At 46.1% G+C, this 16887-nt stretch overlaps 1 protein-coding gene across 3 annotated transcripts in view; it reads right to left on the reverse strand.

The window, feature by feature from the left end:
- The window catches only part of ABCC4 (ATP binding cassette subfamily C member 4 (PEL blood group)), a 208491-nt gene extending 197899 nt beyond the window's left edge, over window positions 1–10592 (reverse strand). Inside the window, exons 1-2 of one of the 3 annotated variants that reach the window (XM_081214428.1) lie at window positions 10303–10592; window positions 9686–9877 (exon numbers count right to left, since the gene is read on the reverse strand). In XM_081214428.1, the coding sequence (XP_081070554.1) occupies window positions 9686–9877; window positions 10303–10376 (266 nt within the window). In that variant the 5' untranslated portion in view covers window positions 10377–10592. The remainder of the gene's footprint in view (window positions 1–9685; window positions 9878–10302) is intronic. The other 2 variants (XM_081214427.1, XM_081214429.1) reach the window with 2 other exon arrangements.
- Between the last annotated feature and the right edge of the window lie 6295 nt (window positions 10593–16887).

Consider the following 16887-nt stretch of genomic DNA (forward strand, 5'->3'; position numbering starts at 1 on the left):
GTCCTGCCCCCTGAATGTGCACAGCTCACTCCTTCGCCTCCTCCAGGCCATCTCTCTGGAGTGTTGTCTTCTCTGTGAAGCTCCCCCTGGCCCCCCTAAAACTGTCACCCCCCTTCCCCCCACACACTCCTGATCCCTTTCCCCGCCTTACCATTCTCTCTTCTCAGCACTCATAACCATCTGACATACTATATGTTACTTATTCACCTTTTCTAGAGCTTAAGTTACATGAAGGCAGGGACTGTTACCTCTTTTGCTCACTACTATAGCCCAAACATCTAGAACAGGGCGGCAAACATTTTCTGTAAAGAGCTAGATCATAAACATTTTAGGCTTTGCAGGTCACAGTCTCTGTTGCAACTTCGCATGTGTTGCAACATTCATGCTCATGAATGAGCATAGCTGTGTTTCAATAAAACTTCATTTACAAGAGCAGACAGTAGGCTGGACTTGACCTGTGGGTCATAGTTTGCCAACACGTGGTCTAGAACATAACCTGGAACACATCAAGCACGCAAATTATTTGTTATATTGTCTAAGTAATTAGTTAAAACACTACCTCTGATCAGATCAAACCTGTCCAGTTCCAGATGCCACATGAGAATAAAGATGTTGATACTAAAGAGCATTCAGGGGCTTCCCTGGTGGCGCAGTCGTTAAGAATCCGCCTGCCAATGCAGGGGACACGGGTTCGAGCCCTGGTCCGGGAAGATCCCACATGCGGCGGAGCAACTAAGCCCGTGCTCCACAACTACTGAGCCTGCGCTCTGGAGCCCATGAGTCACAACTACTGAGCCCACGTGCCACAACTAGGGAAGCCCGCACACCTAGAGCCCATGCTCCACAACAAGAGAAGCCACCACAGTGAGAAGCCCGCACACCACAACAAAGAGTAGCCCCCGCTCGCCACAACCAGAGAAAGCCCGCACACAGCAACGAAGACCCAATGCAGCCAAAGATAGATAAATAAATAAATAAATTTATTTTAAAAAGAAACCTTAGTAAAGAACATTCAGTTCAACCAGATGGAAGAGGGCCTGAAAACCCTGCCACTTAAAAAGGCAGCATGGGGGCTTCCCTGGTGGCACAGTGGTTAAGAATCCACCTGGCAATGCAGGAGACAGGGGTTTGAGCCCTGGTCCGGGAAGATCCCACATGCCGTGGATCAACTAAGTCCATGCGCCCCAACTACTGAGCCTGCACTCTAGAGCCTGCGAGCCACAACTACTAAAGCCCGTGTGCCACAACTACTGAAGCCCGCACTCCTAGAGCCCGTACTCCACAACAAGAGAAGCCACCACAGTGAGAAGCCCGCGCACCGCAACGAAGAGTAGACCCCACTCGTCACAACTAGAGAAAGCCTGCGTGCAGCAACGAAGACCCAACGCAGGCAAAGATAAATTAATTAAATTAATTTTTTTAAAGAAAGGCAGCATGGAAACTGGAGACAGTTCTCTGAAAAGATTTAATGGGTCCGTAAAGCCCATCTCCGAATACCAGAAGGCCCCCATACGAAGATGGGGAGTCAAATTCCTGCGTTGACCAAAAAACATAAAAGGAGACACAGATGGGTACAAATTGGTCAGGAAGAAAACTGGCTCAATACACCATACTCTGTTATTTTAATATGAAGACATAAGAGCAGTAAATTTCCCCACTGCACAATGTCTGGAAGAGATTCCTGTATTCAGTATGGACTAGAAGCTCTCTCCCTTCCAACCCTCTGATCTCATAACATTGGAAGGAGGGCAGACAGGAGCTGGTTTCGGGAAAACACCAGCTGGGGACTAGCCACATGAAGAGATCAGCACAGAAGTGGCCAAGAAACCAGGAAATGGAATAAGAAGCTTAGTCAGAAACCACAGACGGGCTACAGATGTCCGTCAGGAGAACAAGGCGAGGGGAAAGGATCAGAGAAGTCTGCAAGCCGTCAGGGATGAAACAGGGGAGGGGTGTGACCTTGAAGAACCGCAAACACCACCAGACGGGAGAGGGGGGCACCCACACACTTCTTTCTATTCTCAGGACATACTACCACCTTCTGCAGAATTCTGTGTCCCGCGTGCGCCCGTCTCCTGCCTGGGACAATTCCCCTCCTCCCCTGTCCAACCGCTCCTCAAAACCCTGCATCGGTCAGTGCACACCTCCTTCACACCCTCCTGCAGCACACACCATCTGGGAAATAGACCATGTCAACTTACAAACGAAAAAGTTAGCTTACAACCGCTAACAAGAAGGTGGCAGGGCTATCTTTTAATATTTGTTTACTGCTTGCTATCTGCCAGACACTGTTCTAAATGTTTCACCAGCGTTTGGTTCATTTAATGCTCTCCACAACCCTGTGAGGTGTGTACGATGGTCAGGTAAGTTGCAGATGTCAGATCTATACCCAGGCAATCTGGCTTCAGATGGGGCACTGCTCCACCGAACCCAACCTGGATGAGGACTCAGTGTTGTATAAATGAGCCTCTGGCAGTGGTGCTGGGGAAACAACATGGGCATCGGGCTGCTGTCCCGCATTTATTCCCACAGCCCCGGTAACGCAACGGCTCGCTCAGCGGCAGCTGCCTTTCAGCAGGCAGGAGCCCAGGCCTGGCGCTGATGGCCCTGCAAAGGCAGGACAGCTGTAAGGTCGGCCTCAACTCATCAGACAAGTCCAGCTGTGTAAGAAATGAGGAGCGATGAGGCTCAGAAACGAGATTCTGAAGGATCCTTGAAGGCCATGCTAAAGATTTACTCTTTTTTTTATTTATTTATTTTTTTTTGTGGTACGCGGGCCTCTCACTGTTGTGGCCTCTCCCGTTACGGAGCACAGGCTCCAGACGCACAGGCTCAGCGGCCATGGCTCACGGGCCCAGCCGCTCCGCGGCATGTGGGATCTTCCCGGACCGGGGCACGAACCCGCGTCCCCTGCATCGGCAGGCGGACTCTCAACCACTGCGCCACCAGGGAAGCCCTTACTCTTTTTTTTAAATAAATTTATTTATTTATTCATTTATTTAATTTTTGGCTGCATTGGGTCTTCGTTGCTGCACGCAGGCTTTCTCTAGTTGCAATGAGCGGGGGCTACTCTTTGTTGCGGGGCGCAGCCTTCTCATTGTGGTGGCTTCTCTTGTTGCAGAGCACAGGCTCTAGGCGCGCGGGCTTCAGTAGTTGTGGCACATGGGCTTCAGTAGGTGTGGCACACGGGCTTCAGTAGTTGTGGCGCACGGGCTTACTTGCTCCGTGGCATGCGGAATCTTCCCGGACCAGGGCTCGAACCCGTGTCCCCTGCATTGGCAGGCAGATTCTTAACCACTGCGCCATCAGGGAAGTCCAAGAATTACTCTTGAGAACAGGAGGAAGGAGATTTTTAAGCAGGGGGATGGCATGGATTTGTTTTAGGGGAAAGAATGGTAGCAGGAGGACCCGTGGGGGAGACGTGAAGCCAAGACTGTTGGGTGAGGACGGAACGGGGCAGGGAGGGACACAAGTTCCAGAAGGGTGGCATCTCTGTGGTCCCCTGTCCTGTGAATTCCACACATCCACACTCAGGAAACAGCTGCTGAATGAATGAATGAATGAATGACTCCAAAGGCATGTCTAAAGTTGAATCAACAGGATCTGATGCCGGCAAATGAGGCTGAAGAAGTCAAGGGGAACCGACAGGTTGATGCCTTCAGAGCTGGAGGAATAAGGATGCCAACAACCCAGTCAGCAATTCGGGCAGCAGCATAACAAACAGAACATAGGAAAACATGCTCCAGATGCATGCCTATGTAAAGAGCATATTCAGTCACTAACATGAGTTTTAACTGTCAGCATATTCATTTATTATTCACCCAACCTGTGGGAGCTAAAGCCAGGCTGACAGGACAATGAGCACTGCCAGCCTCCGGGGTGTCCTGAGGATGTGGGTGGAGGCCCAGCTGGGGCCTTCAGACCTCCCAGCTATGAGGCTCCTCTCTGGACCTGGATTTCCTCATTCATAGGATGCCTGCATCACTGACTCATAGGAATGTCTGAGGGTTAAATGAGACATTAAAAATAAAAACAGGGACTTCCCTGGTGGCGCAGTGGTTAAGAGTCCACCTGCTAATGCAGGGGACGCAGGTTCAATCCCTGGTCCGGGAAGATGCCACATGCCACAGAGCAACTAAGCCCGTGCGCCACAACTACTGAGCCTGCGCCACAGCTACTGAAGCTCATGTGCCTAGAGCCCGGGCTCTGCAATAATAGAAGCCACCGCAATGAGAAGCCCACGCACTGAAAGGAAGAGCAAGCCAGCGGGCAGCAACGAAGACCCAATGCAGCCAAAAATAAATAAATAAAATTTTAAAAAAAGTAAAAACAATGAGCAAGATTCTGAGCCCAGAGGAAGCATTCAATAGGTGTTAGTGGTTATGTGTATTTTTATCTAAATGGTTCCATCTCTGAGGACTAATTGCATTTAAGTGCTGTGAATAAACTTAAAATGCAGGTCCCTTCCACACCTACCAGAATCAGAATACCTTGAGGCAGGGAGGGAAAGAGCCCTGCATCTGCATTTTTAACAGCACATCAGAAAATACTGCTTAAAATGGGAAAACATGAGTTAACAGCTGAAGTATTCAGTTTACCCCCTGCCATTTTCAGTTATCAGTAGGTATTTACCTAACATAAAGAGATCTTAAAAGGAATAATCTTTGAACGGACCTAAAAGTTACCTTCCTGTCTTCAGGCATCCCCTGGCCCCAACAACCTGAGGCCATAACTCTGGACTGGGTCAGATGCATTAGGATTATCTCCAGCCTCCCAATTTTAAGCCAGGGGAGGCTGAGATTCACTTGCATGTAGCTACATAGAACTGCAGGGCCGAAGATAAGACCTGAGTCCATCCAAACCTAAGTCCAGACCTTCCCACTGCATTACAGGTAGTCACCTTCATTTTATCCATGGTGGACACAGAAACACAGAAAACACTTACAAGGGCTTATCTCACACAAAGAGGAAACCCATGGAAACAGCCTCATGGTAAGAGGGACAGGGTTCCCTAGATCCATCAAAAAGTTACAGGCAAGATTTAGGATGAAGGTGTTCCACACCCCACTTAGCAGACATAGCCTGGGGGACAGACAGGGAAGGGTAAAAAAATTAACAAACAGAAACGTCAATTAAATAGTTGGGAGACCAGGAGGGGGAGCTCTCACGCCTGCAAAACTATCAGAGCCCAAAGGCAAGCAGACAGACTCTTCTTTCCTGCCAAGGACTCAGGCAATGAAAAGCCATGGGGCTTCCTGGTGGCACGGTGGTTAAGAATCCGCCTGCCAACACAGGGGACACGGGTTCGAGCCCCGGTCCAGGAAGATCCCGCATGCCACGGAACAACTAAGCCCGTGTGCCACAACTATTGAGCCCACGTGCTGCAACCACTGAAGTCCGCGCGCCTAGACAGAGCCCGTGCTCCGCAACAAGGGAAGCCACCGCAATGAGAAGCCCGCGCTGCAACGAAGAGTAGCCCCCGCTCGCCGCAACTAGAGAAAGCCCGCGCACAGCAACAAAGACCCAAAGCAGCCAAAATAAATAAATTTATTTTTTAAAAAAGGAGAAAGAAAAGCCATGGACTCTGCTTACGACAACAGCCCTCACAACTCTTTTCCCCTCTATAGGAGTTCTCCTTCCCCTGCCCTTTGGAGACGTACACATGGCTCGCCATGGCTGCAGACCCTGAATTGCAACTCTCTGCTGATCCCAAATAAACCCACATTTGCTCGAGAAATATCTGACATCAACAAAGGGAAGGGAGTCAACACACTGGGGGACCCCTGGAAGACTCAGAAAGGCAAATTATCCACGTGACACATCTGAATGGACACTAGTTGATACCTCTCAGGCTGAGCAGATGAGGACTATAAAGACCCCAAAAATCAAGAAGATACTATAGGAAGTAAACTTAAATTTGTTACACTGTGCATTTCACTGTAAGGACTTAGTAGTAAATTTTAATACACCTTTAGGGTGTTCATCTTCCATGGTGCTGGGGTTATTGTATAAAATTGCCAAAACGAATCAAACTAAACACCTAAGAAAGGGGAACAAACCAAAGTCAGAGAAAGAGCCCTGGAAAGCTCACCCAGCCTGTATCGACAAAATGTGGATTTCTGACTGCTGACAAGGAGCACCAAGACTCTAACAAGTAGTGGTATGAAAATGGTGCAAAGAATCCTAGTTTGGAATTACACATTTCTGTGCATTCACGATCAGCATTTACTGAGGGCCTAACAGGACCAACCTCCCTAAACATCTCAGCACTCAGCCAGCTCACATCCCCCTTCATTCATCAGCTTCTCTGACAAGAGTCTCCAGAGAGTCTCTCTGGACACCAGTGGCAGTTTCCACAACACCACTCCCTTTGCAAGGTGACAGTTCACCAGCTGAGACGTGGTCAGCGTCGGGGGAGCTACAATTTAACCACTGCCTGATGGGCCAAGTGCATCTGGCCCAAGACACTGTTCAACCCTCACCTCTGCGGATAGGTCCCGCACTAACCCCCAAACTGCTGGCCTCTGGGACGAGGGTGGGAGAGAAGTACAGAGCACACCCCAGAGGCCTGAAGTGCAGGACAGCGGGAACAGGACCAGGAAGAGTCTCAGCAGACTGGCCACGGTTCATAATTTATGCCACTTATTTCCAATAATGGGGATGAGCAGGAATCATTCAATAAACCACGATAGGAAGATGGGCTGTTTCAGAAAAAATGGGGCCTATCTTATATCTAACACTAAGAGAAATTCTAGCTGGCTTTATTGTTAGAAATGAAACAAGAAGTAAAGTAAAATGCTGACAGAGATTTAGATGATGCTGGGTTTTAGAAAAGGTATTACAAAAGCAACAGGAGAAACCAAAAAGAAAAGTTTGATATATTTAATGATATGTAATTTAAAACCTCTAAGCTAAATTAAGAGAAATGAGAATCTGGAAAATTATAAGCACTATTACAAGTTATTTCAAAGATATAAATACCTCATAGGAAAAAATCTATTAATACACAATTCAAAAAAACACAAATAAATGGTCAATAGACACCAAAAAAAGGTTCCATTTCTGCAAATCAAATAAATTCACATTAAAACTGTTTGATATTGGGGGACTTCCCTGGCGGTCCAGTGGTTAACGCTCCGCGCTTCCAATGCAGGGGGCGCGGGTTCCATCGCTGGTCGGGGAACTAAGATCCCACATGCCTCGTGGCGTAGCCAAAAAAAACAAAGCAAACAAACAAACAGAAAAAACGAGTTTGATATTATTTTTAACTTTAGACCCAGAAAAATGTAATTCACGTACTCAAAGCTGACAATGAAATGAGCTCACAAACAGCTATTAAGAGGGCAAATTGGCCCAAACCTATGGAAAACAATGTAGCCTTTCACTGGTTATTTTACTTCTGAGAATATAGAAAAAGGAAAGATGCACCAAAATACAAGGTCATGGATATATATCACATCATAATTAGCAATATAACTGTGCTAGACAAAAGTGAAAGACTGCATAAACTGCAATTAAATACCATGTTTTAATACCATGCTTATTTAATGCCATAAGTAAATGTTAACCATAGAAAATTAAGAAGGGTTCAGGATTCAAAACTATTTCCTTTTATAGAAAAGATGAATGTGGGCATGAGGTGTGCATAAAGATTTCTAGGAGAAAGACTAAGAAACAACCAAAATATCATCAAGTGTACTTGGCTAATAGAAACCATCCTTATTCTTTTCGTCTTGCTCTATAGTTTTAAATTTTACAGAAATAGAAAAATATATATTATTTTCTAAAATCCACAAAAATTATCAATAGCCATATTGTATGACCCCTTAGATCCTACGTGCGCAGACTGTGCTGTGGAAACACTAAACCCCAGATGAAATTTAAGAAGCACATACCCAATGAGAAGATGAAAACTTGACTTTTCTCTACAAGGTGGGCCTTCTCTTTGGGCGGAACTTCCTGGCTGGGCTCCTTTCAGCTTTCCCGTGGCAGCCAAGTTGGGGACACAAGGAAATCACTAAGGTACCTCAGACTTTGAATACAGGATGGCAATCACGGTCAACAACTAACTTCGCAAAGTCTGGACCCTGCGACCCCCTTCGTTCTTACTTTGGCCGCGTGGCATACGGGATCTTAGTTCCTGGACCAGGGATCAAACCCGTGCCCCTTGCAGTGGAAAAGCGGGGTCTTAACCACTGGACTGCCAGGGAAGTCCTGGACTCCTTTTTAAAAGTTAATACTGAAGTAACAATGCCAATGGGAGAAGTGACTTAAAGCTGTAGCCAGCATCAACCTTCCATCAGAATCACCTGGAGTGCTTATGCAAGAGGGAAGAGATATGGGAACATATGTATATGTATAACTGATTCACTTTGTTATAAAGCAGAAACTAACACACCATTGTAAAGCAATTATACTCCAATAAAGATGTTAAAAAAAAAAGAATCACCTGGAGTGCTTGTTTAAACCCCATCCCAAGAGTTTCTAATTTTACAGAACTGGCCTAGAATGAGTGCAGCGGAATTTGCATTTCTAACAAATGCCCAGGTGATGAGAATGCTGAGTACCATACTTTGAGAACAGTCGCCCTTTAGCTTGTTTATAGAGATGTATCCCATACCATGACCTCCAACAACTGCTAAGAACTTCCCTTGAGAAACTCCTGCCAACAAGAACAAAGATGTGTTTGCAATCGCCTTCTCTGTGCGTTTACCAACGAGTATACAAACAGAAGCAGCTCAGAACTGCAGTTACATACACAGGGAACACAGGCTTAGAAGCCAGACTGCCTAGTTTACGGCCCCTCTCCACCACTTACTAGCTGCGTGATGGTAGACAACTTATTCAAACTCTCTGCTTCAGTGCCTTCAGCTGTAAAATAAGAGATAATAGGTCCTTGCCCTCCAGTAGGAAAACTGGAAACGGGTGCCTACCAAAATCAGTGAGAAGTCCTCACCTTCCCATTTCCATTCGCATACATTTTCAAAGTCCACCAACAGAACGGGCTTGGAGAGTTCCTTGCCCTGCCTGAAGTTACTGTACCACATCCATGTTTCTTCTTCTAGGCCCCTCTTGAGCCTGAAAGGCCACCAAATGGCCAAGAGACGTAGCTACACACACTGAATACACCACCATCAAAACAAGCATAGGAGCTCCCATCCCCGGGGGATCCCCTAGGCTGTCCCATTAAAAACAGGAAATAGAATATATGGGAAAGATGAATGGGTTAGGGTCCTGAAACAAAAGATCTAATCATCAAGCAAGTGTGACTGAAGTCCAGAGGTTGAAGTTAGTAGTCCCAGCTACTAGATGGAAAACTTCAGTTAAGAGCTTCTCTCTGAGCCGTTTTTCATTGGTGTTTCCTCTCAACTCAAGGACTCTTTAGTGGTTTCAAGACCATAGGACTCCTGGGCAGGCCACCTGCACCAAGACCACAGAACACTTCTCTGAAGGCTAGAGACCTGGATAAGACCCCACAGACTTCAGGGACCCCATCCCCAGAGTGGTCCTCAAAGGTGGAAGTGTAAAGATTCCCAATAGGGAAAGGGCTGGTCAAATACACACTCCAGTCGTGGCTGTGAGTCCCAGGCAAAAGCAAAACGTGTTCTCGAATAGTGTCCCCCGTTCATTAAATACAAATTAAGAGTGTTTTTTAATCCACTAGAAATTTGCCTTAACTACGTACCAGGACACTGAGAGACGCACACGGAGAGAGGGAGGGAGGGAGACAGGGTCACAGACACAGAGGGAGCCCGGAGGAGTTGGAACGCTGCCGTCACAGAAGACATAAGGAATACGGTGAAAGGTGGGGACATTGTTGGAAAACGGCGACTGGTCCAGGGCACTAATCACATAAAGGAAGCTGTTCATAAGCTGCCTGCTTACGAAAAAAAGAAACAAGGGTGCAGTTCAGAGGTGGAGTCGGGGGGTGGGGAGGGTGCAGTCCCTCCTCCCGCGGGCGGCCGGTTCCCCGCGGGCAGCCTCGGATCTCAGCCTCCCCGCCGCCTGCTCCCGCCGCTCCCGCCGCTCCCGGGAACTGGAAGCTGGCGGGGCAGCGAGCGGAAAGGCAGGGACACCCGGCGCCGCCGCCGCCGCCAGGTCCCAATGACCGGCCCTCTTCCCCGCCGCCGCGCGCAGGCGGGTACCAGGCGGCTAGTGCGGGGCGGCCCCGCCGGCAGCAAGAAGCCCAGCGGCCTGGGCGCCAGCGGGAAGCGCTTGCTCGCCGCAGAGCTCTGCCCCTGAAAGGCGCCAGGCGCCGGCCCGCGGCGGCAAGGGGTGTCACGGCTCAGGCGGGGCGCTCACCAGAACAACACGCGCGAGCAGAGGTTCGCGTCCTGCAGCGGGTTGGGCTTCACCTCCGGGTACACCGGCAGCATCTTGCAGGCCAGGACGGGCGCTGGCCGGGGTGGCGCTGCTCCGGCGTGGGCGCCGCTCCCGCTGCTCCTGGAGGCGTCGGCTGGGATGCTGGACCTCAGGCTGCCGCGCGGATCCGCGCTCCGGGAGCCAGAGAACCACTCGCTTCCGGGAGCGGAGCGCTTGTGGCCCTCCGGGTCCCCGCCCCCCAGGCCGCGCCGCCTCCCGGGGCCGCCTGGAGGAAGCCGGCAACGCGCTGCTGCCGGCTCCCTGGGAGCCTAGAGCTACAGGCCGCGTGCGGGGGCGGCGGCACAAAAGGTTGGCCGCGCGGACGCAGTAGGGAGCCTGGCGAAGGTGTGAGGCAAGGCCGCCGGCGCCTTTGGATGGAGGCGGGTAGGCCGAGCGCAGGGAACACCGGGCTCCGCGCCTAGGCGGCCACGTGCTGGCACCTGGCTGCAAACTCTGCCATAGTTCTTGCTCCCAGCCCAGGCACCCACCCAGAAGGTGGAGAGGGGAGGCGCCATATCTGCCCGCCCCTGCTGCTCAGAAACGCCCCCTCGGCAGCCGCTTTCCGAACGCCGGGAGAAAGCGGGCAGAAGGCGTTAGCAGTCTGCCCTCTGGGCCCCCTGCCCACATCCTGACCAAACTAGAGTCCTGGGGGAGGGTCTCCAACCTGCGGCCGAGCATTTGACCACGGACAGCAGCAGGGTTTAGCACAGATTATGTTCGTAGAGCTGCAAGAGCTAGAGAAAAGTAACATAGGGTTAGAACTCAAATGATTTGGGAAGATGACTGCATGTTGCCACTGGGGACAGGCTTTTAGCATCTCAGTGCTGCACTATGCGAGGGACCTCTGTGAGCTTTTTGCTGCCCTCTTAGATGAGGAAAGGGGAATATGGGGAGAGAGAGACTGCCTTATGATTTCTTTCGTCATGTGCTCAGATCCTAGTGGAGTAACAGTGACATATGTTTACAAAACACGGTTGTTCGAATTGCTGGGGATCTGATCTCACTTTTAACTCTAACAATGTCCTATTTAAGAAGGCATTATTATCCCTATTTCACAGGTGAAAAAGATGAGGCTTAAGGACGGAACTTGACCAAGGTCTTAAAATCAATAAATGATGAATTCTGATTTGGACTCAAGCGAGAGTCCAGCATGGTCTGGAGGATGGACAGTGTGTGTGGAAAGTACCTAGAATACACCTTGAGTGAATCAATGACTGGAGGACTGAATGAACAAAATCTTGGGCTCCCACTCTTAAGTGTTGAGTTATTTGTGTGGCTATCGTACCAGCTCAGCAGTTTCTCATCCCTTCTGCCCTAAATGAGGGAAGATCAAAGTTCTTGGTGCTTATAACAAGATCACTTTGATAATTTCCCATGTACCTTGGCTAAAATGGTGTTATTAATAATGGCTTTTAACACAACATTGTAAATCAACTATACTTCAATTTTTTTAAAAATGGCTTTTAGCTTCAGTTATGCAAGATGAATAAATCTGTAACTAAGCACAACCCTGTGGGGTCCTTCTGGGCGCAAAAGCCTGTCTTTTCCCCCTCCTTTCTTACTTGCAGGATAAATACTTCAGCCTCCTAGACCTCCCAGTTGCAAAGAGCAGATTCAAATAGTTGCTAATCATGGAAGTAAGAGACTGCAGAAACAAAGGAGGAACAATCAAGAAACTATAGTGCAGTGATTAAAGCAGGATCCTGGTTCCTCCTCAATGAATATACATAAAAATATCTTTGAGTTCTTCTGCAGGACATAAAGCCCCCACCCAGGTGGAGGATGGTCACTTCAGGCTGAGCACAGGATTCCTGGAACACCGCCCTGTGACCTCACAGCAACCAATCTGAAGAGATTCACACACCCTGCAGCCCTCACCCCAAATTTTGCCTATAAAAATGTCTCCCCAAAACCATCTGGGAGTGTGCAGTTTCTGAGCATGAACCAACCATCTCTGCCTATGAGTCAATTTTTTCAGTTTCCATTAAACAACCATCTCTGTATTGTAATGGCACTTGTCGAACCATTTGGGTGTTTTATTGCATTTTCCTGCATTGCTTAAAATAAATACATGGAAGATGGAGAAAATAGTATGCTAATTTAATAAAGCAATTAATGCAAATATGGAGAGAGTATGAAGTAGACCAAAGGAGGCACCTCTTCAGTCTGGTTTGGATGCATATTGGAAGTAAGCTGGTTGATTTTATGGTCAATTTTGAAGGAAGGGAAAGGAATTTTTTTGAATCTGTGAAATGCCTATAGCAACTTTATTCATAACTGCCAAAATTTGGAAGTAACCAAGAATCCTTCAGTAGGTGAATGGATAAACTGACCCATCCAGACAATGGAATATTATTCAGCACAAAGAAGAAATGAGCTACCAAACCATGAAATGACGTGGAGTAAGCTTAATGCTTACTACTAAGCGAAAGAAGCCAGCCTGAAAAGGCTGCATACTGTATAAAGCTAGCTATACGACAAAAAGGCAAAACTATGGAGTCAATAAAAAGATCAGTGGCTGCCAGAGGGTGGAGGTGGGAGTGAGGGATGAACTGGTGGAGCACAGAGGATTTCTGGACAATGAAAATACTTTGTATGATACCATAATGATGGAAACATTATAAATATGTCCAAAACCATAGAATGCACAACACCATGAGTGAACCCTAATGTAAACTATGGACTTCGGGTGACTAGGATGTGTAAATGTGGATTTATCAATTGTAGCAAATGTATCACTCTGGTGGAGGAATGTTGGTAGTGGGGAGGCTATGGAGTGCGGGGACAGGGCAGACATGAGAAATCTCTGTACCTGCCCCTCAAAAAAAAAAAGAGAGAAGGAAGGGAAGGAAGGAAGGAAGGAGGAAAGAAAAGGTGAAAAAAATCTATGAAACACGGGTAAGACACTGATGAAGACTATCCAAAAGGCGAAATGTTATAATAGTGGAAATAGATTTTAAGTTATAGATTCGATTCTATATTAATAAAATATCCCCATTGATCCCTTAGAGAAATTCAGTCTTATATAGCATCTGATAGAGATACAGCTTTCTTCAACTCAAGAAAATTGGAAATAGATTTTAAGTTATAGATTCGATTCTATATTAATAAAATATCCCCATTGATCCCTTAGAGAATTTCAGTCTTATATAGCATCTGATAGAGATACAGCTTTCTTCAACTCAAGAAAATTGGAAATAGATTTTAAGTTATAGATTCGATTCTATATTAATAAAATATCCCCATTGATCCCTTAGAGAATTTCAGTCTTATATAGCATCTGATAGAGATACAGCTTTCTTCAACTCAAGAAAATTGGAAATAGATTTTAAGTTATAGATTCGATTCTATATTAATAAAATATCCCCATTGATCCCTTAGAGAATTTCAGTCTTATATAGCATCTGATAGAGATACAGCTTTCTTCAATTCAAGAAAATTAAAAATTAAACACTGGGACTTCCCTGGTGGTCCAGTGGGTAGGACTCCATGCTCCCAATGCAGGGGGCCCGGGTTCAATCCCTGGTTGGGGAACTAGATCCCACATGCATGCCGCAACTAAGAAGCCCACATGCTGCAACGAAGATCCCACGTGCAGCAACTAACACCCAGGGCAGCCAAAATAAATAAATAAATAAATATTTTTTTAAAAAATAAATAAATAAATAAATAAAAATTAAACACTACCAAAGTTATCATCATAATCTCCTTTCCATCCCTTGCAAATTACCACCATCGGGTCCATCCATTTTTTTCTTCATTAAAAAATTTTTTTATTATTATATATTAAACGAAGAGAAAAAGAATTTGAGGTAAGAAATAGATTTATAAAATTAATTTGTATTGCACATTATTGTTTAATCTCTGTTTTAGATACTCATAGATCTATAACATTCAGGGGTTAAAAAGCTGAAGCACTCTTCCTGAACATTAAAAACTTTAGAATTTCTTGTTGGTTTTCTGAAAAGACTTCCCTTCATTCCTTTTATTATTTTTTTTAATATTTAGTTATTTATTTTGGCTACGCCGGGTCTTAGTTGCAGCAACAGGATCTTTGTTGTGGCATGCATGCGAGATCTAGTTCCCTGACCAGGGACTGAACCCGGGCCCCCTGCATTGGGAGCTCAGAGTCCTAGGGAAGTCCCCCGCCACCATGCCTTTTAGATATGAACTCTCAGGGAAGCTGTAGGTATAGAAGTAGCAAATTGCATCTAAGTGAAATGTAAGTTTCATACCCTCACAGAGCTTACAATTTAGCAATTTCCATCCTTAGAGACACACCTTTGAGTAGTGAAGGCTTTTATTGTAATGTAGATAATGGAAATAAATTCCATTATGTTCCAATATTAAAACAAAAAATGTTGACTTTTTTGATGGGCATTTTTCTAAAATGCATTGCTGATGGCCCTCCATTCTCAGAGTGGGCAGAACATAATGACAAATGTTATTAATTATTTAGTATCATTAACAGCATGTGGTACTGTGTCATTTGGTGCAATACCCTTGGGCCTAATGAAACATAGGTATAGGGGTTTACTGATTTATGTATATATATTGAATAACAAAAAACATTTTTAAACTTTAAAAAATTCACGTCTATTTTTTCTACATTTTTATTTCTTCATTTCCTTTTTCCAATACTATTTTACTTTTAAATTTTTTTTTTTTTTTTTTTTTTTTTGGCTGCGTTGGGTCTTCATTGCTGTGCACGGGCTTTCTCTAGTTGTGACAAGTGGGGGCTACTCTTCATTGTGGTGTGTGGGCTTCTCACCACAGTGGCTTCTCTTGTTGTGGAGCACAGGCTCTAGGCGCATGGGCTTCATTTGTTGTTGGCACATGGGCTCAGTAGTTGTGGCTCACAGGCTCTAGAACGCAGGCTCAGTAGTTGTGGTGCATGGGCTTAGTTGCTCCATGGCATGCGGGATCTTCCGGGACCAGGGCTCGAACCCGTGTCCCCTGCATTGGCAGCCAGATTCTTAACCACTGCACGGCCAGGGAAGCCCGGCTTAAATGCTTTTAAACCGGCTTGTAAAGTAATATTGAATAGGCTTCCAAGTAAGGATCTGAGGCTCTCTGCTAAGGAATAATGAGTTTGTACATATAATTTTGGCAACTTATATGCCTCTTGGCCTCAGTTGTCTTCTGTGAAACTGAACTTGCCTAAAGAATGACAGCTGGAGAAGCGAATGTTATCACAAGGCGCTTTGGTTTGCTAATGGTTTATAAGTGTCTCTAAATGGTTAGTAAATTTTCCCTCTTCTTTTAATGTGAAGTATTTTAAGAATGGTAAAAATATCGCCAAGTTTTATTTTTAAAATGTGTATATAACCCCAATTATATAAAATATTGATTTTCCTATATTTACTTAGAATTTTCCTTAAAGAACTAAGGTGTATGGAAACAAACAAACAAAGGGAAAGAGAGAGAAAGGGAGAAGCCAAAGGAGATAGAGGTGGGAGAAAATGTGGTCACACAAGTGCAGGAAAAGCTGGAACCTATGCTTGTGAGAGGCCAGTAAGTTGAAGACTGAAGAGTAACAATTGGATTTGGCAAAGTGGAGGGTTTTGGTAACTTCAGAAAAGCAGTATTTTAAAGAAAGATAGAAACACTATAAAAAATGTGTTGAGCAGAGAACAGTGTGCGAAGGTGTGGAGACAGTGGTTATGCACAACTCCTGTGAGAAATTTTGCTGTGAGGAGGAACAGAAAATGGAAAAAGAAATAACTGAAGGAGTACAACCCTTGAGAAAGCACTCCTCCACGCTGTAGACTGTTCTATAGCCAGTGTTTAATAACATGGGCGAGTCAGTGTTGTCAGTGCCTGCCCATAAGCCCTGGCCCCTTATATTTCACACCAGCCTGACTTCCTGCAACTCTGCCTGAGGGCTTTGTCTGCCACCACAGTCAGCTCTGCGCAAGTACAAGGCAGGCCCAGAGCACCAGGGAATTTAATGTCTCTGCTCTCCTCCCCGAGCGGCCTTCAGTCAACAGACAGACAGGAGTATAAATACCCCAACTCACTCACTCCTCAGAGACGTTAACCATGAGGCTTGTGTTCCACACTGTCTCCTAAAGCTACCCAGCAGGATTATGCTCCAGTAGCCCATCCCGGGAAAGTGCTTGATAATATAACCTTTGCTGCCTTCATTCCCTTTCTTGTCTCACTTACCCACTCCATTACCAGCGTGTCCTGGGACCATTACCAAAATAATCTACTGCGTTCAAATTCTTGCCCTAGAGTTTAGTCTCAGGGGACCAAACTAATACAACAGAAAATATTCATATAATGACATGAAACCATTATACCAATTTTGCACAAGGATGCGTGAAACAAGAAACACTGGAAGAAAATATTCCAAACGATAACAGTAATTGTTTATTTCTGCATTGTCAGATTATGGGTAATTAAAAACCAAGGCAAACCTTATTTTTCCTGAGGGGAAAAAAAGTTTTTTAAAAGAAATGCTGTAGTGACTTCCCTGGTGGCCCAGTGGTTAAGACTCCGCTCTTCCACTGCAGGGGGGTG

The sequence above is a fragment of the Mesoplodon bidens genome (genome assembly GCF_964165515.1).
Source record: "Mesoplodon bidens genome assembly, chromosome: 17".
Taxonomy (NCBI): domain Eukaryota; kingdom Metazoa; phylum Chordata; class Mammalia; order Artiodactyla; family Ziphiidae; genus Mesoplodon; species Mesoplodon bidens.